The following is a 26,848-nucleotide window of genomic DNA, read 5'->3' on the forward strand; positions in this document are numbered from 1 at the left end:
CACTCAATTTTGAGTGATTTTATGACATTTTAACATCAGAGAATCTAAGGATAATATCCAGAAGTACCAACTACTCATTAGATGCTGCAGCCCAGTGGTCTGTTACTTTTAATTGCTAAACAAATGTGTAATTCATAATAAGTATAAAATAAAGGGAAGAATATGGTATTTCAAAACATCCATGTGGTCCATCTATAACACCCTGGTCCTCTCCAATCATGGCAGATTTATACTAGTTTATACAGATATATAACATTAATTTACTCTTACTTTCGGACAAGGGTATGTTTTATTGTTGATATTGTTTTAGTAAGAAAATTTCATTACCCATCTTCATTATCTTTTTTGTGTAAACCCTAAAATACACCATGATAAAAATGTAAGTGGTGAGAAACTGCAAGGCATTTGGTATAGGTGGGAACACAAGGGCAAACCTGCATTTTCTGGGTATGTTCCATACCACTTCTTGCTTTCAAGCATACAACGGTGTTTTTAAAACCTCATAATAAACAGTACTATCAACTTAAACTTATTAAATCATTTATATTTTTCAAAGTATGAAAGACAACTTGTTATTCATCTTGGTGAAACTGAAATAAAATGACTAGTCTAGGCTTTAAGGAGATGTCATTCTAGTCTCAACTCCTGTCATTCCTCAGCTAGGAAAGGCACATAAATGATATATTCTGATATTATGGATTAAACAGATGGAATAATATATTTTTAGGAAATGCAGTGAAACACTATTAAAGTAGTTAAAGGAAAATATTTCAAAGTCCTATCATTTGACGGAGTCTAAATCAAATCACTACGTTTAATATTGGGTTGGCCAAAAAGTTCGTTCAAACGAACTTTTTGGCCAACACCGTACTTGAAAACTGTAGAGATTAAAAAGAAAAAGTGAGGTCTCCACATAAGCAACCTTCCCACCTAACGTGTCCTGTATGTTTTTTATGCATGTATGTGTTTTTTATTTTATTTTATTATTTTTTTTTTGCGGTAAGCGGGCCTCTCACTGTTGTGGCCTCTCCCCTTGTGAAGCACAGGCTCCGACGCGCAGGCTCAGCGGCCATGGCTCACGGGCCCAGCTGCTCCGCGGCATGTGGGATCCTCCCGGACCGGGGCACGAATCCGTGTCCCCTGCATCGGCAGGCAGAGTCTCAACCACTGCGCCACCAGGGAAGCCCCATGTATGTGTTTTTTAAAAGGAAGTCCAACTTTTGTTTTGTTTTACTAAGTATTTAGAACATGCATAAAAGCAAAACTCTACTTTTGGGTTCTACTATGGGATAAAGATCAGAAAAAGCAGTTCACTGCCACATCCCATTTAGTCCGCCCAAACCCCGAAAGTAGTGACGTTAAGAAATAAACAACAAAAAACTAACTACTTATTTGGCCTATACATATAATTATAGCATTTAGATTCCATCAGCAGATAATTAACAAGTTTTCCCAACAAGCATTCAAAATCTACTTATGAGTAAATCGTAAGCATTCCACAGAAACTATCAAGCCTTAAGTATGATGTACAAGTGATAAATGCTAAAAATCCAAACTAAAGAAACTATTCATTTGCAGGTAAAAAGGTCACAGAATGAAAGTATGTCTACAGGTGAAAACAAGCAATGCCAAATAACGATTATGGGACTTGGTGGAAACACAAATTTAATTTAGGCTGGATTTAGATTAGGGGAAGCAGAATTATCATGACGGTCCTTAAAATGTTTTAATACAGAAGCTATAACGTTTCTGCTACATTTACATAAAGTGAATTCTCACAGCTGGAAAAAAAAATACTTGATGTTTGAATGTAGGAGAAACGTTATAGCTTCTGTATTGAAACATTCTAAGGACCACATATGATATACACACATACTTACAGACACAAACATTCCTTTAACAAGGTTAAAAAGCGTGGCAGTGTAAGCAAAGGGAAACAGTATTCAGTTTAGAATACGTCATTAAAATCTCGAGACTGTTACTGACAATGTAAAGCAGAGGGAATAACATGTACTGAAGGAGAGAAATGGAGAAAATACTGGGCTTGCAGATCCTACCAACAGTCCATATAGGGTTGCAGCTAGTTTTCAGAGAAAGTCTCATTGGACTACATGATCCATTCGGGAGTTCACAAACACTCTTCTGGTAGCAGTACTATCCTAACCTAATTATGAATATATCTACTAGGGTACCCTCTATTGCAAACATGAGGGAATATTATGCTAGAAAATAAATATCAATGAGAAAGTCACACCACAGGGAGTATCTTAAATTTGTAAATATAAGGATCCATATGTTATTTACTGATGATCAAGGCTTTACCTGGCAACCCCTCCGTAGTCAAGCCCTTCTTCTCCACGAAATTTTATCATTAATCGCTTCCAGAGATCTTTCGGTCTCATTTTCATGACTTGTCGATATGATTCCTAAAATAAATGTTTAATATACTATTATTACTAGGTGCTTTTAACCTGTTACTTAAACTCTCCCTCCATTCCACCTACAAAACATGTTTATTTAAATAAGGTAGAATTTGTTCAACAATCAAATCAATGGATAAGCTCCAAGGGTTTGAAACCTCATGGAACTTCTGACAACAAAATGGATATAGCTTAATACTGTACTACTGAAACCAATTCCTTTGATAAATATTATATTAAAAGCCTACTAAATGCAAAGCTCCATATTTAAGTCCTATGAACCATAGATAGCAATGATTCCACTCACATTAAAAAACAGAATCTGATAGAATTACCACTTTTTTTTTAGCTAGTTGTCACAGACACCAGTAGAAAGTAAAGGTAAGAAAAAGAAAGTTTCAAAGAACATAAAAACATCATTAATGTGATCTTCACTAAACAGACAACTTTCTATTATTTTAAAAATACAAATGACTGACTACAAACAAGGTCAGCATGGTCCTGGGAGAAAAAAGTTCATCCTTTGGGAGAAGGATTATTAAGTTCCCAAACATCTTTTGCCCCAGAACACTCTAATAAGAGGGAAACCCCTGCCTTGGACCTCTGCCATTTATTATGTAAGAACTTTGAAGTTGCTATTAAAGCTATAAATCCAAATATAAAAGGATATACTAGAAAGGAAGATTTTCAATAAATTAAGGAAGTAGTCCAACAGTAATGATTTTTTGATTTAAGAGTCCCTAACCTCTTGGAAGAATTAGAAAATAAGGGATGGATAATATCTGTGGTCTTTTAAAATTCATTAACAAATAAGTATCTGCAACTCCAAGGACCAAGCTGCCCCCAATCAGAACATCTCACACTTCATCACATTTAAATGTTTATCTTATGTATTAAATCTCTCCAATATTATTGCCTTTATTCCCACAAGTAAAAAAAACATTAATGAAAATTCTCCCATTCTAAAGAGATATGAGTCCCCCAAAATATACTTGGAAAACAGAGTACATCACTGAATTAATTTTTCTCTACTTTAAAACAAGACTTGCAAGTTTACCTCAAAAATCTCTTCCCTGGAAACCTCAATGCGGCAATGGCCAGCCTGAGGCTGTTGCTGGGAAAGTTCTTGCCGCAAAATTTTTAGTTTCTGAACCAGGTCTCGTTTGTACCGTGGGACTGTCAGACACTCTGTGTCATCAGGGCACAACGATACCACCTGCTGTTGCTGGTCTTTCAATTGGTTCTGCCGACTAAAAGTAAACAAATATTATTGAAGTATTTTAAACAAGAGATTGCAATTACACATTTAAAATAGCATCCTACGCTAAACCAAGTCTACCTATAGCATTTCTAGGCCTTATTATATTCTTAGCTTGACATTTTTGACAATAATAAACTAGCCCCAAAGTTTATTTCTTGGAACTTACGGAAGTGGATAACAGAGTTTTATTCAAAAAACTTTTATACAACTGCTGAGAACAACTTTCCCAAATACCGTTTCCATTTTCTTCTGCGTAGTTTACCATCTCTCCCTTTAAAATTCAGGCATAGGCCAAACCCTGTGCCTGTTATCTAGAGTCTGTCTCTCTGGAAGAGACAGTTTGAACTGGCAGCTTGGCAGGGACCCCTTCTCCTATGCACGCTACAGTCTAGACCACAAGAATGTGGGAGGTCACAGCAAGTTACTGGCACAGAGAAATGAGCACTTCACAAACAAGTCTAAACGCTTTATAAAGTGCCTACTTTTCTTTCTTTTCTTTTGGCCACGCTGCACGGCATGCGGGATCTTAGTTCCCCGACCAGGGATCGAAGCCGTGCCCCGTACAATGGAAGTGTGGATTCTTAACCACTGGACCACCAGGGAAGTCCCTACTTGTCTTTTTATTGTGGTAAAATATACGTAGCATAAAATTTACCATTTTAACCATTTTTAAGTATTATAGTCAGTGGCATTCAGTACAATCACATTGTCTGTTGTGCTAAAGTGACTTCTAACTGCACATATATGGTTTACCACAAATACACTAAAATAATCTCCCAAGTACAGCAGAAATATAATAATAATTTTTAAAGGCACATTGCCTAGAGTTATTTTTATTCTCCTGGCAAAAATAATATAAGTTGCATCTAAGAATTTTTTAAAAGAATCTTATGATATAATGAACTAGTTAATTCCAATAAACCGTCAGGAAGTAAAAAGTCAGATAATTCACTATTGATATCTATGCAAACACTGAGTGACTCTGTTGGAATTTAATTTTGTTTTTTTTGGCTGCTTTGGGTCTCCGTTGCTGTGCGCAAGGCTTTCTCTAGTTGTGGCGAGCAGGGACTTCTCACCGCCGCACGCAGGCTTCTCATTGCGGTGGCTTCTCTTGTTGCGGAGCACAGGCTTTAGGCGCGCAGGCTCAGTAGTTGTGGCGCACGGGCTTAGTTACTCCGTGGCCTGTGGGGTCCTCCAGGACCAGGGCTCGAACCCGTGTCCCCTGAATTGGCAGGTGGACCCTCAACCAGTGCGCCACAAGGGAAGTCCCTGGAATTTAATTTTACACACAACAGACACAAGAGTACAATCTCCTAACCTAAAGATAAAGGGCAATGGTAGCTATGAGAAAATAAACAAAAATAACTTTCAGTTCTCTAACAAATCACCCAAACTTACTTTACATACAGTGACTCTTTTATGTACCAGGCCAAATTTTATCCTAGAACGTGTAACTATCCAGAGAAAATGCAGCTTTGATGAAAATTACAAATCGCCATTTACTACTCTCATAAAACATTGTAATAAAGGTGTTTTTTAATACACACATATATAAATCAAAACAGAATGTATTAAAAATAGTCTCTAAACAACTGTATTAATCCTATCCAAAAACAAAAAAAAACTTGGGTATACCAACTTAAAGATACAAAACTTTAATTCAAAGTAGATCAGAGACTTCAATGTAAAACCTAAAGCCATAAAACTTCTGAAACACTAGTAAAGTTTTATGACTCATGTTACGCAAAAATTTCTTAAATATGATTCCCAAAGCACAATTCATAAAAGAACAAATGGATAAAATGAACTTCATTGAAATTTCAAAGAAACCTTATGCTCTTCAAAAGACACTGTTAAGAAAATGAAAAGACAAATCATGGTCTAGGAGAAAATCTTCCTAAAGCATACAGCTGACATAAAACTTGTATTTCAAATATCTAAAGAATTCTCAAAACTCGAAAGTCAAAAAAAAACAAACTCAGTTTTTTTAAAAAAGGAGGCAAAAAATTTCACCGAAGATATACAGATGGAAATAAGCACATGAAAAGATGCTCAACATCATTAGTCATTAGAGAAATGTAAATTGAAACTACAATGAGGGACTTCCTTGGTGGCGCAGTGGTTAAGAATCCACCTGCCAATGCAGGGGACACAGGTTCGATCCCTGGTCTGGGAAGATCCCACATGCCGCGGAGCAACTAAGCCCGTGCACCACAGCTACTGAGCCTGCACTCTAGAGCCCGCGAGCCACAGCTACTGAGCCCGCGTGCATCAACTACTGAAGCCCACACGCCCTAGGGCCCACGTGCCGCAACTACTGAAGCCCACGTGCCTAGAGCCCATGCTCCGCAACAAGAGAAGCCACCGCAATGAAGCCCACGCACCACAACGAAGAGTAGCCCCTGCTCGCCGCAACCAGAGAAAGCCTGTCAACGAAGACCCAACACAGACCGCCCCACCCCAAAAAACAATGAGATAACACTACACATCTATTAGAATGTCCAAAATTAAGATTAACCATACCAAGTGTTAGCAAGAGCAACTACAACTCTCATACACTTCTAGTGGGAAAGTCAAATGGTACAATCACTTCAAAAAGAAATCTGGCAGTTTAAAAAGTTAAACATAAATCTATCATATTGTGCAGCCTGGGTATTTATTTATCAAAGAGAAGTGAGAGCATATGTCCACACAAAGACTTAAACATAAATGTTCCGGGACTTCCCTGGCGATCCAGTGGATAAGACTCCGCACTTCCAATGCAGGGGGCGTGGGTTCGATCCCTGGTCAGGGAACTAAGATCCCACATGCCACACAGTGTGGCCAAAAATAAAAAAACCCACTCGAATGTTCGTAACAGTTTAGTCATGGCCCAAACTGAAACAATCCAAATGTTCATCAACAGGTAAACAAATAAATTGAGGTCTATCCATACAATGGAATACCACCCAGCAAGGAAAAGAAATGAACTATACATACAACAACAGAGATGAATCTCAAATAATTAGGCTGGGTAAAAGAAACCAAGCAAAGAGTACATGCTGTATGAATCCACTCATCTGAAACTCTAAAAACTGCAAATGTATAGTGACAGAAAAAGCAAATCATGGTTGGCTGAAGATGGGGTGTGGATTGAACTGTGTCCAAAAAAATATGTTGAAGTCCTAAGCCTTGGCACCTGTGGATGTGCCCTTATTTGGAAATAGGGTCTTTGCAGATGTAATCAAGTTAAATGAGGTCACACTGGATTAGGGTGGCCCTAAATCCAATAAATTGGTATCCTTATTAAGAAGAGGTAAATTTCGACCCAGACATACAGGAAAGAAAGTGTGGCATAATAAGAAATATACTTTGGTCTCTGTCCCCAGTTCTTGACACAGAACTCCTAAAATGCTTGAAATTTCCTGAGTGACACAGGTGACAGGAGTGTATTCTGTTCTAATATTTGGTCTTTGTCCCCAGTACAAGATACAGAAGCTCCTGAATCCCTTTGAATTTCCTGGGTATCGGAGCATTTTTTGTTTCAGTGAGGTGACTTGCTAGGCCCCTATATAATTTCAGGATGGGGGCTGGTCGCCAGAAGGACCAAAGCTTGATTAGAAGCCTAGAACTTTCAGGCACATCCCCCCAGCCTCTGGGGAAGGGGAGAGGAACTGGAGATTGAGTTAATAATCGATCACTCCTGTGTGATAACAACTCCATAAAAACGCCTAAACAAGTGTTCAGAAAGCTTCTGGATGGTGAGCACACTGAGGGTGCTCGGAGGATGAAGCGCCTGGAGAGGGCGTGGACGCACTATGCAGCCCCTGCCTCATACCTTGCCTTGTGCCTCTCTTCCATGTGGCTGTTCCTGAGTTGCATCCTTTATAATAAACTGGTAATAGTAAAGAAATAATTTCCCTGAGTTCTGTGAGCCATTCTAGAAAATTATTGAACCCAAGGAGAAAGTCATGAGAACTCGATTTATAGCCAGTTGGCAAGAAATACGGGAGGCCTGGGACTTATAAATGGCATCAGAAGTGAGAACAGTCTTGTGAGACTGAGCCCTTAACCTGTGAGGCCTGATACTAACTGGAGGTGGTATTAGACTGAATTCCGGCGCTGTACACCTCAATGGCGTCTGCAGACGTGGACAATTGGAATATTTGAGGAAAAAACCCACACACTTGGTGGCAGAAGTTTTGTGGATAAAATAGATCATAGAAGGCCACGTGAAGACAAAGGTAAAGACTGGAATAATGTGTCCACAAGTCAAGGAACAGTAAAGTTTCTGGCAACCACCAGAAGCTAGGAGAGAGGCATGGAACAGATTTTCCGTCAGAGCCACCGGAAGGAACCAACCCTTCTGACAACTTGATTCTGAATTCTAGCCTCCAGAACTGTAAAAGAATAAATTTCTATTGTTATAAACCACCTAGTGTGTGATATTTTGTTACGGCAGCCTTAGGAAACTAGGGAAGGGATGGGAGGAGAGACTACCAACAGGCTACAAAGAGGCAGGAGGAGACTTTCGGGGTGATGGATATGTTCACTATCTCCATTATGGTGATGGTTTCACAGTTATATAATATGTCAAAACTTAAACTGTACACTGTAAATATGTACAATTTATTGTGTCAATTAAATTTTAATAAAGCTGACTTTTTTTTTAAAACCCACAGTTCATCAAAAAGTCTACATTAATAAATGCTGGAGAGAGTGTGAAGAAAAGGGAACCCTCCTACACTGTTCGAGGGAATGTAAATTGGTGTAGCCACTATGGAAAACAGTATGGAGGGTCCTGAAAAAACTAAAAATGGAGCTATCATATGATCTAGCAATCCCACTCCTGGGCATATATCTGGAAAATATGAAAACTCTAATTTGAAAAGATACATGCACCCCAATGTTCATAGCAGCACTATTTATAACAGCTAAGACATGGAAGCAACCCAAGTACACACACACACACACACACACACACACACACACACACACACACTCTATCACTCAGCCATAAAAACAGAATGAAATATTGCCATTTGCAGCAACATGGATGGACCTAGAGATTATCATACTAAGTGTAGTAAGCCAGAGAGAGAAAGACAAATATTATATGGTATCACTTATATGTGGAATCTAAAATATAATACAAATGAATCTATATACAAAACAGAAACACACGTAGGAAACAAAGTTATGGTTACCAAAGGGGAAAGGGAGGGTGGGGAGGGATAAATTAGTAGTATGGGATTAACAGATACAAACTACTATACATAAAATAGATAAGTAACAAGGATTTACTATAGAACACAGGGAACTATATTCAATATCTTGTAATAAACTAAAATGTAAAATAATCTGAAATATATACATATTACATATGTATACAGCAAACTGAATCACTTTGCTATATACCTGAAACTGACACAGTATTGTAAATCAACTGTATTTTAATAATTAGAAAAAAACCCAGGGTACATCAAGCCCATTCACAAAGACTTGTAAGAATGACTGTCTAAGTCCTGCAAATGGGAAAGAAGCCTTAAAGCTGAAGCACAAAACTGACACATCAGAAAATCCTTTGGGATAGATTCAGCTATCCTAGAGCTATTTCTGATGCACTCAAGGAAAAAAATCCATCCACTCCATAAAGTAGCCTGTCTCTGCAGGTGTGCTACGGTGCACCTCTGATACACACCCTTTTCCTAACATTTCAGGACAGGTTCCTACTTAAGCACAGTGGGATTAAAATACCCAAACATGAGAGTAAAATTTGTCATATTCTTATATAAAATTATGTTCAACAAGTGATTTATAATTGAAGAGAGCAGACATTCTATCACATTTATTACAAAAAGCATCTATCAGTCTTCTCTTGTTCAGACTCGCATTTGAACATGTATTGTTTCAAAAACTTACTTTAAAACTAAATGCAAGTTAGCAGAGAGCCGAGGATCTGTAAACTGTGTTGTTCTGTTGTTATGGTCAACGAAATAAACTCTGCCTGTTGCTGTATTCCGGATCTCCCATCCAGGAGGCAATGGACCAAGCTCTTCACAATTGATGTTGCTAAGATCCCTGCAAAAACAAATATAAAATAAAAAATACCTCACTGCTGGGCCTGCTGAGCCAAGCAAGTGTAAATGACACAGAACAATTCCATGAAGTCTGAGAAAATGTATTGTTTCAGAAACTTGAGACGTTCAGCTGGAATCTTTAATTCCCAATGGTTTAACAAAGTTGCATATTCAAAACCCAATCCATAGATGGCTCAGAAACTTATCACACAGCCTACATTTTTAGTGAGTTCATTCCTGGGCTTTAATGTAATTCAGGTTTTAAATTAATATAAAAGCAATCACAACATTTGCCAACATAAACTGTACTTCAATACTTGTCTGACAAAATATTGTTTTCCAAATGTCAGTGATATAAGGAATTAAATGTTTTCTAAAATTTCCCTTCAATTATTTCTTTCTTTACTACACCATAAAATCTGTGTAAACGTTCATTCCATGATTAATTTTAAGCTCTTCAGCAAAGCAAAACTGGAAATGTTATTGAAATTGTGATCCTGAAAATAACCACAGTATATATTTTAAAGGATAACTACTCCATTTTGAATTCTGAAAGATATAAAGCTAGTGAATGAAGAACCTGTTTAAGACACCTTAGGAAGAATGTTCTAAGGTTTACTGCTACAATAAAAAAAGCAAAAAGACTTTTTGCTTTTTGGGGCAAAGACCACTGTTACTATATCATGCATTCTTAAAATACTACTATAAGGGCTCCCCTGGTGGCACAGTGGTTGAGAGTCCACCTGCCGATGCAGGATGCAGGGGACACGGGTTCATGCCCCGGTCCAGGAGGATCCCACATGCTGCAGAGTGGCTGGGCCCGTGGGCCATGGCCGCTGGGCCTGCGCGTCCAGAGCCTGTGCTCCGCAATAGGAGAAGCCACAACAGTGAGAGGCCCGCGTACCACACAAAATATATATATATACTATTATATATGACAAAGATTTATAGAACCTTAAAGAATGAAAAAAAAGCAGCATGTCTAATATAAATTTAAACTGTAACCAATAATTACAATGACAAATCTCATCAAAATTATGTTTTCAAAGTTAAACTAGAAAAAAAGTTTTCCTGAAATAACCTCTTCTTGGTCATAGTGAAAACGTAATGATGGGCACCCAGAGATTTGTTGGAACAATGATTTTTAACTTGTGCTTATAGGTGCCCCAGAGATTCTTCTGCTACAGAACTAAAGATTGGAAAGAACACACTATTCTGAGACACTGCTAGTCTCAAAAGAGGCAAGGGAAAAAGTTCCAAGAGTCCTCCTCAAATTTTGTTTAAGTGAATTAAACTGGAGCTGGTACCTGAGTGGCAGACAGGCAGAGTGGGGGGCTGCCAGAAGGTAGTGGTTAATTGGGAAACTCAGCCTCAGGTCAGCAGCAAGGTTGGAAAAGGAAATCTGGAACTTCCCCATGGAGAACTCAATGGGAAGATGAAGTGATTCCAGAAAAAATTCCTAAATTCTCACTTTAGGTCCACAGAACTCCAACCAATTAAAATCAAACTCACAATCAAAGATCACCAAACACTTCAGAAAGGAATTCATGATTACTGAGTCAGTAGAAACAAAACCACGGAATTAGATCCCCAAGTACTGTCAGAGATCAAAAAGAATAGCTATGATATGCAATGTTTAAAACAAATAATAAAAGGGAACAATTACAAACTATCACTGAGAAATTATTAAGAATGAACAGATAGATTTTTTTCTAAATGGAACTTTTAGAAATGAAAAACAATTATCATTCTTTATAATCAAAGAATGAATAATGTTTTTGATGTAATGCAGAATTTCACTTTATATCATTTTATTTAGAATTTTATAAATTTATAGTCATACATGGGAGGGCTCTAAAGAATTGAGGAGAAGCAGAAAACTGGAAACACTCTTTATGTGGAACTGGGAAATGACTAAAGGAAAATGGTATGTTATACAGCCATAAAAAGTAATACAGATCTGTATTTTAAGACTACATAGTCAGTATGCAATACAATGAATAACAAAGCATTAATCATTATTTTAAAGAGAAATACAAAACATTCTAAAATGGTGCTTCTCAGATAAATCTAAGTTTACTGGATATCTTTACATAAAGTTAGTTTTAAAGTGTCTGAGTGACACTATTTTATAAATGTCTTTGATTGAACAGTAATGATATTTTAATAGAATCTAAATATTTATAGTCTGCTTTGATAAAAGATCCTCCATACAAAAGACATATTCACTAAAGGATCCCCCAAAACAAAATATATTTTAAGATAACAATTCGGAGCATAGAGACTAAAGAAAAGAAATATAATCCAAAGCGTTATTTCATAAAGTCATTATTCAATACTCAATATGAAATATTCTTAAATCTTTATAGAAACCCCTTATTCATTAATGAAAAACCAACATTGTTTCCTTAGGAGTAAGAACACACTGCCCACTGTGGTGCCAAAATCTCTGTTTCAACTTCCAACTCCAGCTTACACACCACTCTTTCAAAAGGCAGCTCAAGGGCTTCCCTGGTGGCGCAGTGGTTGAGAGTCTGCCTGCCAATGCAGGTGACCGGGTTCATGCCCCAGTCCGGGAAGATCCCACGTGCTGTGGAGCGGCTGGGCCCATAAGCCATGGCCACTGAGCCTGCACGTCCGGAGCCTGTGCTCTGCAGCAGGAGAGGCTGCGGCAGTGAGAGGCCCGCGTACTGGGAAAAAAAAAGGCAGCTCAAGATCAGCTTTCACACTGTTGTAAATCATTCAGTTTTTTTAAAAAATCATTTTTCTTCTAAACATTTCCTTCCAATGATTTTAAATTATGTTATAGAAAAGTTCATTACTAACCTTCAACCTGATAAACAGAACCCAAAACACTTCATAATTTACATATCAAAACTCTTATTTCTAAAAGTGAGGCACTTAGATTGTTTTCAGTGAGCTTATTTAATAAAACAAAAATTTCCTCCCCACTATTTTTTTTTAAATCAACAGCTATATCATGAAGACACAGAAATGGCAACCTTGATACAATAATTAATGATAACACATTTCCTTGGCTGCCACCCTCAAAAGATTCTGATTAAGCTCTATCACAAAGTAAAATATTTTGGGAATTCCCTGGCGGTCCAGTGGTTAGGACTCGGTGCTTTCACTGCCGGGGCCCAGGTTCAATCCCTGGTCAGGGAACTAAGATCCCATAAGCCGCAAAGCGCGACCAAAAGAAAAAAAGGAAAACATTTTCATTACAATAGCTTTATTTATAAATAAACAGAGTATCAAAGCAATCCAAAATCAGCTAGTCACAACTGTTTTTAATTCAAAAACATGATTCTAGACAAGTAGAGCTCTGAGTACAAACTTTAGGCAGAAAAAGATCTCTTGACCCTCCATAGGACTTTTTTTTTTTTTGAAGAGAGGAATGTTGCACTTAATATATAAAATATCCTCATCCAACAAAGGTATATGTATAGCTTATAAAGTTGATTTAGAATTTCACTTAGAACTCAACCTTTTTTTGCAGCTTCAACTGGACTACTTGGCACTCTCCATCTGTTCAGTAGAAAATAATTCAAAATAGCTAGTGGTTTAAAATGTATTATTTGATACTAAAATGTACCAGAAACTGTGTTAAACTACTAAATTGATTTTGTGTCATTCCATCTTCTTAAAGTTAAAAGACAGCTGACATTTTGGTTAGTAAATGCATTCAACAAGGCCTGCAATTCAAACATACAAATTTTGGCATTTAGAAGTAATTTATGTTAACTGGGTTATTCCTTTTCTACATTAAAATGAAACTTGAAGATTGAATACACTTATATAAAGTTAAAATAAACAAACCTTTTTTAAAAAACCCTAACCAGAAATAAAAATATCAATTTACTACCCTTAAGAAAAAAGGGTATGTATGTTTTTGTAAGGGTATGTATGTTTTCCCCAGGTCAATTTTCAAATTCCTACAAGACCCACATTTTTGCCTCAATTTTTTTAAGGGGGAGAGGGAGAGGAACTGGAGACTGGATGGGTGGTACGGCACTGGGGTAGGGTTGCAGAGAAGTAAGTAGGACTTTCTACTAAATGTCAAACTTTTGATCAGAAAGAGCCAAACTTTTACATCATCTATTTTAAGAAGTTAAAGATTAAATAATCAAATAAATCCTAGGTGAAATGGATATTCAGTGGTATGAAGGGTATTTAGAATATGTTCTTACCTAGGCACTCTTGGATCATGCCATGTGCTCACACCAGTCTGAGTATGTAAGAAATACACCTGACCTTGTTGTGTTGTCCTCTGTTCTGTAAAATTAAGAAACACTAATAATAAAAACATATTCAGAATGTCCAAATCAAAAACAGCTATAAACACTAGGATGATGTTATATTAATAGGTAAACTCTCCAAATTACCAATCAATTTTATTACAAAAGAACTGCTTTACAAATCACTTGTTCTGAACTCAGAACACATTTTCTCCTGGAAACAGTCTTATAAATGGTGGTGAGGGTCACAGCCCAGCTATTTAAAAGCCAACTACACTTATAATGTGGCTCAAATATTAAACATGTTGCAATGGAAAATAGAGAACAAGATTGTCACAGTACCAATAATTAAATAAAACAAACATGAAGAAATTATCTTTTATTTGTCTTAAATGTGGAGCCTAAGGGAAACAGAAGGGCTCAGAGGAAGAGGCTAACCAACTCTGGGGAGATTCTCAGGGATTTGCAGAAACTTTCAAAGAGTTTGCAGGCTGGTAATGCTTTTTTAAATTATGCCTAATTTTATATCAAAACTTATGTTTTTTCTTTCCTTGAGAGAGGTGTATTCTCAAGACTGCATTTGGACTCAAACAGAAGCAAAAAAGATGGAATATAGAAGAGACACCCTATAGACTAAAAGAAGCAATGACGGAAAAATAATCAAGTTAGGAGCAGGAAGACTAAAGAGCACATATGCCTACTGGGGGAAAAAAGCCGCAGGCAAAATTAAGTCAAAGCCCTCGGGGAGAGAGTGAGGAGGCCAGGGCAAAGAGAAGGAATCTGTGAAACGGTTTCTTCGGTGGTGGTCTGTAGTCTTTATTTACTTATGTTTTCAAGCAACAGAACTAACTTTTTTTTAAAAAAACAAAATCTAATGAAAAATTCCAATATATGAAACAATAAAACTATTGCTAATATTTATTAGTATAAATTTGTTTATAAACCTGTAATAAAAATCAATTTAAACTTTTAAAATTATAAATGTAAAAATGTTTAAAACTGGTTCTAGATGACAGCTGCAATAATTTCAGCCTTGATACCCACTTTACTCCTATGTTTTTGGTTGTACAAAAAAATTTTTTTTAATCCAAATCACACAAATATTGTAAAAGTATAAAGTATTAACCACCCCCACTCCAAACCACTTGCCTTATAATCTCAATTAAAAAGAATGCCAAGAGATACTTGATTCTAAGGTCTGGACATTAATAATAACAGCTAAATTTTAACTTCTCATGAAATTTCATTTATTTCTTGCAACAAATCTACATGGTTGGTAATAATATTTTCCCCACTTTATAGTATAGAAGATAAAACTGAGGCTCAAACAGGTTAATGTGCCCAGCGTCACACAACTAATATATAGCAAAGCCAGGATATGAACCCAGCTGTTTCCCAAGCCCATGCTCTAACCACTGTGCTTAAGTTAACCTGTGTGGCCTAGCTCAATTAATGGAAAACTTGGGTTTTTTAAAAAATTAAATAGTTAAAATACTTAAAAAATAAAGTAAGAATGATGCATTTGTGTAAGTTTAAAAAACATTCTGGAGTAAAAATAAAATACAAGTTAGATCAGGCAACTCCCAATGTTGGTCACTAGGTGTCATCATCAGCCCAGAACTGTTTATCTAGAGGCTGTGGAAAGGGCAAGGATGTTAAGTAACTTGGTTAAGCTTTTAGCAACAGAGGAGAGAACAGCTGAGGTCATACTACAAGAGTTTAGGAAGTTCTGTATTCAACTATGAGAAGATTCATGTCATCTTTCACATGGAATTCTAAAATTTAGGAAATTATATAAGATTATAGTACTTTTACACAAACACAGAAGTGACTAAATCATTTACAATAACCCAATCACTCAGATAACACAAAATTATAGACAATACAAATACAATATATAAATACCATCAGAAATATGCTTTTTAAATTATTTCTAAATATGCACGTCTAGAAAATTACAAGTCTGACTTCAGATTGCCATTATCAAGAAAAACACCATCTCACTTTTTACAGTGCCTGTTTACAAAGCAGTCTCACATTGTTTCATATGCTTCTCACAACCTTTGCGAAAAGGAGAGGTATCATTCATCTCATTTCATTGTAATTGGGCAAAAAGCTTAAGGTTAAACGACTAGCCCAAAGTCAAAGTGTTGTTAGTCTTCTACCATTTCAAAGACTTTTCAAAGTTGGGGAGTTTTACATTTACTTTGATTTTCATGCAGAATTCCTAAACCCAGATTAATAACTTCTTTAAAAGTTGATTTTCTGGCTTCTTAGCAAGCTGAAATCAGTAAAACACACTTTATTTTTCCTCTGCTAGTTGTCATACCATAGCCTTCTGGTAGGTCTGGAGGAGTATGTAAATGTGTCCTGCTCATGTAATTTCTATGTCGTTGTGACCTGACTCTCCTCTCTGCCAGTCTGGGATCTGAAGACTGTCCAGATGTTGCACCGTTCGTTCCACTAATTGGAGTGTTCTCATCAACAAAACAGCTAAGAGGTCTGCCAGGACTAGAATATTCAGATGCTGGTCTATCGAAAAGAAACAAGGAAAAAAAGTTACTCAACTCAGATACCAAAAGCAGAATTTTATAGACAATGTATGTACAGCAGTAACAATCACTTCTAAGAAAACGGAATGATTAATATAAATATAATGACTCAAGAACTCTCAATAAAAGCAAACCCAAAGCCTCAAAGCACCAAAGAAACCCAGGTGATAAGCAGATTGTCAATTACGTATTCAAATCACTTTATATTGATTTTAATTACATTTCATATGAAATCCGCATATATTTGTAGATGTGAGTATGAGCTCACCAAGCCTTACTTGGCTTAGCCACAGGTGACCTCAGACCTGCGTCCCCACCATTCTCCCACTCTGCTTCTGCCACACTGACATTCTTCCTCCTCCTCAAGTTTGCCATGGTCGTTCTACCTTTAGTGCTGGAGAGTAGCCCTTCCTTCTACGTAGAGTGATTTTTTCTCCTATTCTCCCTAGGCCAGACTCTTTTTTGTCATTCAAATCTTAGTTTAAGCTTAAATGTTGCCTCTAAGAGGTCGTTCCTGACCTTCACATCTAAAGTAGTCACCCAGGCATTTGACAGTACCTCACCTTACTTCCTCAGCATGGCAGTTACTTCTGATATTTTTCTCATTTGCTTCCTTGTTTTCATCTGTCTTCCCCCACTAGAATATTTACTGAGAGAAGAAAGTCTGCCTAGTTTGTTCCCCACCATATGTATTCCCTGCACCTAGAGTAGTGCTTAGCATATATTTAATAGTAGTTCAATAAATATTGAGTGAATAAAGGAAAGATAGTCTGTCTCTTCAAAGAGCTTCCAGTCTCTTGTAGGTCATCCAAACTAAGAGGATAATTAAGCGTTAATTTTTAAACTAACATTTACAACACAATCGACTTTATACATGTGGAAATTAAAGTCAATTTTATCAGTTAAATGAGAAGGAAATAGACTTCACTAAAGCACTGACACAAGTACACATTTATTTACACTCAGATATGATAAAAATAGGTTCTTTGACTTCCATATAATCCTTGGCAGTTTAATACTAGAAATCAACTCTCAAATAAGCACTTTTTAAAATGGCAAAATAAGCTAAGCTTTCATCTGAGAATCACAGTATAATAGAGAAAACTTTGTGGTTCAATGAGTTAAGCAATTAATCCCCAATAAATAAAAGTATAGCTAATGAGAAGCATTTGATGTTCTATGTCTGGTGCCAGGCCTGCTCAGGGAAAAAAAAAAAAAAAGTAGAAGGAGCAAAACAAACACTGAGTAGAGGTGGCAAATAAACTTTTTTCTTATTCTGAAAAAAAAAAGGAAATCCAGCCACTTATCCTATTCATTTTCAGTTACTTACAGAGCTTTCCTTGAAGCTTTCAAAACTTATCTTGCATCCCCATGACTTTACACATTAAGCTCCAGGAAGGCCTTTCTGCCTTATTCATGGTTATAGCCCAAATGCTGAGCACAGTGCCTGGCATATAACAATTTGGTGAACTGAATGATAGCTGTTACCACTACCCTGAACACTTTTTATCACCTTCCCCTTACCTGGCTAAATCCTCATATTCTTCAGGATTTAGTTCAGAGACTCTCCTCCTTCAGAGTTTTCCTTTGCAAGTTCTACCATCTTGCCCCCAACTCTAAGTCAGGTGCCCCTCCATATGGTCTCAGAGCATCTGGTTCTTATCTTGGTCAAAGACCTTACTGGACACAATATAATCATCCCCCAACATTACTGAATAAATGGAGATCCCGTATACATATTTTGTTACAGCCGTTCAATAATGGACTCAAAAAAATTTTTTAGAGTCCCAGAAATAAGATGACTTCTCAATGTATTCATTTAACTCATCTAATAAATATTTACTGAACACCATCACAGGCCATGGAGCTACAGGATGACCTGCTAAGCAACCTTTATTAAAAATAATAATGGCAGGGCTTCCCTGGTGGCGCAGTGGTTGAGAGTCTGCCTGCCGATACAGGGGACATGGGTTCGTGCCCCGGTCCGGGAAGATCCCATATGCCGCACAGCGGCTGGGCCCGTTAGCCATGGTCACTGAGTCTGCGCGTCCGGAGCCTGTGCTCCACAACGGGAGAGGCCACAACAGTGAGAGACCCGCGTACCGCCCCCTCCCCCAAAATTAATAATAATAATAATAATAATAATAATAATAATAATAATAATAATAATGGCATTTGCTATAAGATCTACTGATCTAGAGCAGTTTAAACCAAGAAAGGAAATCTGGTAAAACTGACAGATAAACAGATAGGGGACTTCAGGAGGGCAAACAGCATAGACCATGGGAAGATACTTATATGTTCTTACCGTGTTGGGCGTTCCCATTGCGTAGTTCTTGTTATGTGGTTTAGGTACTGGATTCTTCCAGAGGCAGTTCGCCTTTCTTCCCAGCTTAAATAAAAATATTAAGAGATAAAGCAGTAATAGGAAGCCGGACATGGAATGTTTTTGGAACAAGCCAGGAAGACATTTGCTGTTATGAATCAGGAATGACAAATTGAAAAAGCAATACACAGAATATAGGAATTGTTTCAACTTATTTTAGAACTGTACAATATGTCTTCTAGAATTCTGAAGCTTTTAAAATATTTATACTGAGGTGTGACTAATATTTTCCATCAGCCAAACTGAGAATTTTTCAATGATGTCAACAATGCTCAATTAAATTATACTAATTTCTCCAGAATTTAATGGGGGAAAAAAGGCCATACTAAAAATAAAAATTATACATAATTTTAAAAAATTAAATTTAACTAGAAAAGTATATAAAAGCTTTTTAAAGCATTTAGCCTACCCAAACTAATTTTTTTAATCTTCATATTTTTATTTTCTCTTACATATTTTCTACTAAAAGTTATGAATTTTTTTTAAGTATAGTTGACATACAATATTATATTAGTTTCAGGTATACAACATAGTAGTTTGACATCTATACACTACAAAATGATCACCAAGTCTAGGAACCATCTGTCACCATACAAAGTTATTACAATATGGATTATATTCCCTACGCTGTACATCACATCCCCGTGACTTATTTTATGACTGAAAGTTTGTACCTCTTAATCCCCTTCACCTATTTCATCAATTTCCCCTCCTCTCCCTCCCCTCTGGCAAACCAATACAGAGTTTGTTCTTTGTATCTATGAGTCTGTTTCTGTTTTGTTTGTTTGCTTTATTTTTTAGATTCCACATATAAGTAAAATCATATGGTATCTGTCTTTGTCTGACTTATTTCATTTAGCATAATACTCTCTAGATCCATCCATGTTGTTGCAAATGACAAGAACTCATTCTTTTTTTATGGCTGAGCAATATTCCAGTGTGTGTGTGTGTGTGTGTGTGTGTGTGTGTGTGTGTGTGTAATACATCTTCTTTATCCATTCATCTATTAATGGACACTTAGGCTGCTTCCCTATCTTATCTATCTTCCATATCTTATCTATTGTAAATAATCCTGCAATGAACAAAGGGGTGCATATACCTCTTTGAATTAGTGTGTTCATTTTCTTAGGATACATACCCAGAAGTGGGATAGCTGAATCATATGGTACTTCCGTTTTTAACTTTCTGAAGAACCTCCCTACCATTTTCCACAGTGACTGTACTGATTATATTCCCACCTACACTGTACAAGCGCTCCTTTTTCTCCACAACCTCACCAACACAGGCTATTTCTCAAACTAATTTTTTAAAAAGCAATAGTGCCACTTCTTCTTCAATATCTTATTAATTCATATAACAAAAAAATTAGGCGAGTGACTATGTTATGTTAATATTCCACCAAACCACTGGCAGAGGTTTGGAGGCCTTAAACAATAGAAAATAAAAAGATGCTGAACAGGTTTTTTCCCCTGTGATTACAATTATAGTACAATAATGTAGAACAAATTTAGAATAAGCCGTACAACTGTTGTAATCTCTCAATACTGACTAGTTATTTCATCCTAAACTTCCCCTTCAAAAGTACCATAATCCACCTCAAATCCATAAAAATTAAGATATATCAAGAAGCTAAAATGATCTATAAACAAATTATAGCAATTTTTAACAGCTTACACAAAATGAGCAAATACCATAGCTTAGATTTGAAATTTCATGTCAAAAATAACTTAAAACTCAACCAATTATACACTTAAAATGGATATAGTTTATTGTACGTAAAGTATACCTCACTGAAGTTAATTAAAAATACTTTGAGAATTAAAAATAAAATCGGTAAGGTTTCAGAACTAGTATGAAACAAAGATAGAGAGCAATGATAAAAAGCATAAGCTTTGGAATCAAGGCTTAAATCTGTGTTCCAGTTCTGCCATTTCTATGTGGCCTCTGGCAAAATACTTAACCTCTCTGAGCCTCAGTTTTGTACGTCTGTAAAATGCATGAGGGTAATAATAGTAGTAACAGTAGTAGTAGTAATAGCTAATTATTTATTAAGCACTTACTCTATGCAAGACATTGTGCTATGTGCTTTACATGAATGATTTCATTTAATCCTCAAAAGTATTGATGGCGTATATACTATTATCATTATCCTCTTTGATAAATAAATATAAACCAAAGCTTACAAAAGTCAAATAAATTGATTAAACTCATAAAGCTAGTAAACAGAAGAGTAAGGATTGGAACCCAAATGGTCTAATTCCAGAATCACATTATGAGAATTAAATGATCTAATGAATATCATGTAATGATATATATGTAATGATAAATGATATAAAGTGCTTATAACACTATTTGACACTTGCAGGCTCAATAAATGTTACTATGTTATTGTAATTACTATTACACAAATTCTGTATCTCATCCCTCTAAATAGAGCAATGCCTCAGATTCAGCATGCCTTGTTTTGAATAATTAAATCAATCAAAAAAGTTTTCCTTTTGAATATATAATATTTACAGGAGATTTAAATTTGTCAAGAAATCTGATTTGTCTCCTAGTCAAAACTCTTAAAAAACAAATGTAACATATCTAATTCATGGCTTATTTTACGAATTTGTTGTGATAAGATCCCTCACTAATTTTCTAAGTACAAGGAAAACCTAGATTTTGGAATTGATCAGCAAATTTCTAAACTTAAATATAAACACCAATTTATTTCTCATTATTTTAGGGATATTACCTAATGATTTTTGCTTACCCATCTGGTAAATCATTATCAAACAAACGACTGCAGTCCACAACTTGTCCTCCTGTGCCTATTCGGTCTCTGGACTGAAGACTTACTATTAAACAACAAAAACATTACTAAGAGTCACAGAACTAGAAAGAGTTACTGCAATTTAAAATATTTCTCTTTGAAAGACACCTGTCTTCGCTTATTTTAATACTTAAGAACGAACTCTTTAGTTTCTACTAAATTCTGCAATTTTTTTTTTAATTTATTTTTTTTGGCTGTGACGGGTCTTTGTTGCTGCACGCAGGCTTTCTCTAGTTGCGGCGAGCAGTGGCTACTCTTCATTGCAGTGAGCGGGCTTCTCACTGTGGCAGCTTCTCTTGTTGCGGAGCACAGGCTCTAGGCGCACAGGCTTCAGTAGTTGTGGCTCGCGGGCTCTAGAGCGCAGGCTCAGTAGCTGTGGCGCACGGGCACAGCTGCTCTACAGCGTGTGTGATCTTCCCAGACCAGGGCTCAAACCCGTGTCCCCCGCACTGGCAGGCAGATTCTTAACCACTGCGCCACCAGGGAAGCCCCTGTAATTTCTCTGTCCATGAGATTTTTCTCTTCAAGGTTTTCTACACTTTATCATGTTCATGGAGGAGAATCTAACTCCTTTATTCCCATCCTAATGGGGCAACGCAAGGCCACTAGTGCACTTAAAAAGAGGCGTAACACATGAAAGGTATATTTGTGTATTCCACATTTTTGAGTTTTTAACTTCCTTCTCAATCTAAGAATGACAGGAATTATGAATAACGCTGTAGTGTAGATATTTCCCTGCGATAACCAGAATAGGGCTTTTGTTATGATGCTACTTTGGCAACTCTCTATGAACCTAATTCATTGCCTTGTAAAGCTAAGTCCTTCAAGTCCTTCCTGTAACTAAAACCTCTCTGATAGGTTCATATTATGCAATCATGTTATTCTAAATTCTGCTCTATAATGCAATGGTAAGGTTCCAATTGCCTGTTACTTCTTTAAGAAGCTTCAAAGGAGCCCACCTCAGTGCCCTACCATTCTAGGTATCTTGATCAAATCTCAATCTATCAATTCTTAAGATAAGTCTCAGGAAATTTTATACAAAGGGGCCAATTCAAGATAACCCCACTAGCCCACTAAATGCCTTATGAGTAAGGTAACAATTTTTCCCTTTCTCCAATCAGTGCTATACTACCATTCTATTTTTTTCAATTAGTAAAGATTACTTTAAAACTGCAAAGCATTAAACTGGTTTTTCTTACTGAAAAACCAGTTTGAGAATTACTTTCAGAAAACCTTAGTATCATCTATAAAGTCTATCTCAGTGTCCTACTATATTTGTATACTTGTAAAGAATTCCTTCCTAAAGGATCAAGAGTTCTTCACATTAGGAGCCTATTTTTTACATTATTTGTATTTTTTTGCTTTTTTAAAAAATTAAGTTGTCCTAGATTCTGCATCCACTATTTGAATAATTTTACATGACTCATTTAATTCATGCCAATACAATGAAGCTACAGTTACTGTACTTTGATTTTAAAGGTATTTAGAGTTTAGGTCAGCTTAAATAAAGCCAAAATTCACATAACTTTCAATTCCACACTTACCTACTATCTGTCCTCTAACTGTATCATTGTCATTTGGCCCAAGTTTGCATAGATCCAACCTCTGATCTATTTCAAATCAACAACAGCAAAAGGCAAAAAATAAGTTGGTATCAGAGATTCTCACATCTACAGAGTGATAGTAAATTTCTACAATCCACTGGAAATCAGACCAATCATTTAAAGAATTAATCAAGTTTTAATGATGAGACAAATGTTTAAAATTCTCTAACTGCATACATAATATTAGTATAAATGTCTTGACAAAAGTTTTGACAAATTCAGATTTCAAAAACCATAAGACACTGGTGCCAACATGCAGTATTTTCTCTCCAAAGATTTCAGAACACTTCAGTCTAAGTCTTAGCTTGCCACTTAATAGTTTTGTTCTTAAGCAATTTATCCCCAAGTCTTGATTTTCTCGTGTATAATTGTAGTACTTACCTCCTATTAAGGATTAAATCAGATGGTTATGTAAAACTCTTAGCACAGTACCTAGCACATAAGTGTCCAATAAATGTTAGTTGTCATTGTTATTTTTTATCTAACCATTTCACATAACTCCCACACACACAAAGTAAGTATTAATAAGAAGCCAAGTATAAACTAACATAAGGGTTTGAGTTCTGGTACTAACTCATTTAGAAGCAGCTCACTTCTTCTCTCATGCATCATCTATAAAACAGATATAACACTGGCCTGGTTAGTTACAGTAAGGAACAATGTCACCCACTGCATGTTGGTTTTACTTTGATTACAGCACTTATAACTGAATTCTCTTTATAGCTGTATGCCATTTGTCTACTTAAGTAAATCACGAATTGATAAAAGGAAGAGACCATATCTTAAGTTTTTATATTCTCCACTCCAACCTGATAGAATGGAACTACACCAGGTGCTTAATAAATATTACTATACGTCAAAAAGGTCATATAAATTACTGCAATGAAACATTCACAAGCAGCAGAAAGAAAATCTGTGCCCCACCTAGCTTATTTTTCCCTTTGCAAAATAAATGGACACTAATAAGACAGCTATACAGTGGACTTGTGCGGAGCAATGCCTCTTCTGTTCGCTCCTTCTAACGTGTCCTGCTCCCTCTGCCAGCAGGCCTTTGCCCTTGCTTCTCAGAGGACAGGATTCATGCCTTTTTCACCTTTCTATCACTGGGGTTTCAAACAGTACCTGACACTTAAAAGGTTCAATAAATGTTGGCTAAATTGAACCAGAAATAAGATCATACATACAACAAGTCTTCAGTTTGCCTGCTGCATTGGGTTAGAATAACATGGTTCATTTTGTTTGTTTGGTTTTTGGGTTTTTTTGGCTGCACTGTACAGCATGTGGGATCTTAGTTCCCCAACCAGGGATCAAACCCATGCCCTCTGCATTGGAAGGCAGAGTCTTAACCACTAGACCACTGGGGAAGTCCCAAAAATTGTTCGTTTTTTATATGCTAGACCTTTTCCAATCCCAACATCTTCTACCTCCTGTTGGTCACCCTGTCAACCCAGAAATATACGAAATTCTCCGGTGCCTTTAAATTCCCCTCAGAACTTCTAGCTCAATTTTCTCCTTTTTACTTTTTAACAGTAATATTTTTATAACTGGGTTGTGCTATCATACTACATTAAAAGGGATCATCTCTTAATATTATATATCTAACATTCAAAGCTAAATTCAAACTATTTTTATTTATTAATTTCCTTAGCTGGAGTCCATGTGAATTTTTGTTTAGAATAGGCATCTGGACTACAATCCCATGACAACAGCTAGCAATATTTTTTATATTATATAAAAAAGAATTCTGTAGAAAAAGAAAAAATTTTTCTGTTGAAAAAGATATTTCCATCTATGTCCCAATGGAAATACCCCCAAAAAGATGCTCTGTCATCTGGTTACATGAATTACACATACACTAACAAGTCAACTTGTCAACCCAATATAGAAATTGCTTCTAATGTCTTGATCTTGGTCTAATCTTGTAAATGACCAGTTTGGTGAAAAATTAAGCTACAGTTAAGCAGTTAATACAGCTGTCTTACACTCAAAATAATGTCTTACCTTTATAACTTTTAATTTTTCAGAGCAGTTTTATATGTCATTTTTATTCACTAATAATTCCCCTTTAACTGTTACATTAAACACTCCAATGATCTAAATAAAACTCCCTTTATCTCACAAATCCACCTAAACCAGAGATGAGTGCTAAGTAATAAAAAAGACATTTAATACTTTGACACCTTTTTACTTTTTTTTTTTTTTTGGCTGCATCACACTGCACGGCTTGTGGAATCTTAGTTCCCTGACCAGGAATTGAACCCGGGCCCGAGGCAGTGAGAGCACAGACTCCTAAACCACTGGACCACCAGGGAATTCCCTCTTTTTATTCTTCTGGATATCAGTCATTTCTTAGCACTTATAAATTCACTGGATACTAAGTATCAGCTCTGATTCATTTCTAGGTTTCACATATTTAAAATGTTTCATTCTTTTTAAAAAGTCAACAAAGTAAATTTAGACCAGAAATTTTTACCAATGTTTCAAACACACACAGGAAATTAAGTTTTTAGACCCCTGCCTCCCCATCCAAAAATACACATACGTATATATATTTAAATATGTATATTTAAATTTTTAAAAGCACTAGTATCTACTCACAACCAGTGTCTTTGAGGCGGTTGATGGCATTGGAAAGAAGACGAACACAACCAAGAAATCCAGCACCTTGTTTTTTATGGATCTTCTTGTGATTCCATACACTGATCGTAACTGAATCAGACTTTCCAATATACCTATATAAAACAAAATGACTGCATGAGTAACTTGGCAATTATGAGCAGTTAGTATAAAATTTTTCTTTTGTTTTTGTAGTCTAAAGTCACAAATGTTTGAGTATGGCTAGATAACGCAAAATATGTTTGAATTCAGTCTATCCACAGGACTGAATTTAATTTTTTTTAATTCTAAAGTAAAATCTAAAAAGAATTTTTAATATATTCTTTATCATACCTGCCACTCTCAGACTGAGTAACAATTTTTGTTAGTAAAAAAAAAAAAAAAAACTATTTTAGTAGCTAGTGTCAAATAACCCTATGGAAGTTTATGATTATTTCTTTCCAAAAACAAAAATCTTAGAAAAACTTTTATCACAGTCACATTTTAAATACACTTCAATGACATGACCTAGTACCTCAGCGAATACTCAGTTCATTTTCAAGAGGCATTGTCAAGGCTGACAGACCAAAAATCTGACATACCTGTTATGTTTTAAAATGCTGTAGAACAAAAGCTGATTGTAACGCTTTTCCCCTGCTTCTCTCCTGTATGCAGGCCTTGAGCGAGCAGGACTCTTGCAGATTTCACTTCACTGCCTGCAGACAAGCAGAGCAGGGGAAAGCGTTACTATTACTTGTCTGTGCATATACCTGTAAGTATGGAGAAGCTCTACCACAGCCAATTGTTAACATGGTGTCATCCCATGCGAAAATATAATAAAATAACATAATTATATCAGTAGAACCCTAAATTTCAATGACTCTAAGAGGTCAAATTTTTGGTCCAGCAACC

General features: G+C 36.2%; 1 protein-coding gene across 3 annotated transcripts in view; it reads right to left on the bottom strand.

The window, feature by feature from the left end:
* Window positions 1-26,848, bottom strand: part of SMURF2 (SMAD specific E3 ubiquitin protein ligase 2) — a 118,046-nt gene that overhangs the window by 14,379 nt on the left and 76,819 nt on the right. For 2 of the 3 annotated variants that reach the window (XM_067715021.1, XM_067715022.1), the window contains exons 4-12: window positions 25,940-26,073; window positions 23,282-23,347; window positions 21,678-21,762; window positions 18,842-18,925; window positions 16,311-16,513; window positions 13,934-14,018; window positions 9,583-9,741; window positions 3,478-3,670; window positions 2,323-2,426 (exon numbers count right to left, since the gene is read on the bottom strand). In XM_067715021.1, coding sequence (XP_067571122.1) covers window positions 2,323-2,426; window positions 3,478-3,670; window positions 9,583-9,741; window positions 13,934-14,018; window positions 16,311-16,513; window positions 18,842-18,925; window positions 21,678-21,762; window positions 23,282-23,347; window positions 25,940-26,073 — 1,113 coding nt within the window. The remainder of the gene's footprint in view (window positions 1-2,322; window positions 2,427-3,477; window positions 3,671-9,582; window positions 9,742-13,933; window positions 14,019-16,310; window positions 16,514-18,841; window positions 18,926-21,677; window positions 21,763-23,281; window positions 23,348-25,939; window positions 26,074-26,848) is intronic. The other variant, XM_067715023.1, reaches the window with a different exon arrangement.

This window comes from Pseudorca crassidens, chromosome 19 (assembly GCF_039906515.1).
Source record: "Pseudorca crassidens isolate mPseCra1 chromosome 19, mPseCra1.hap1, whole genome shotgun sequence".
Taxonomy (NCBI): domain Eukaryota; kingdom Metazoa; phylum Chordata; class Mammalia; order Artiodactyla; family Delphinidae; genus Pseudorca; species Pseudorca crassidens.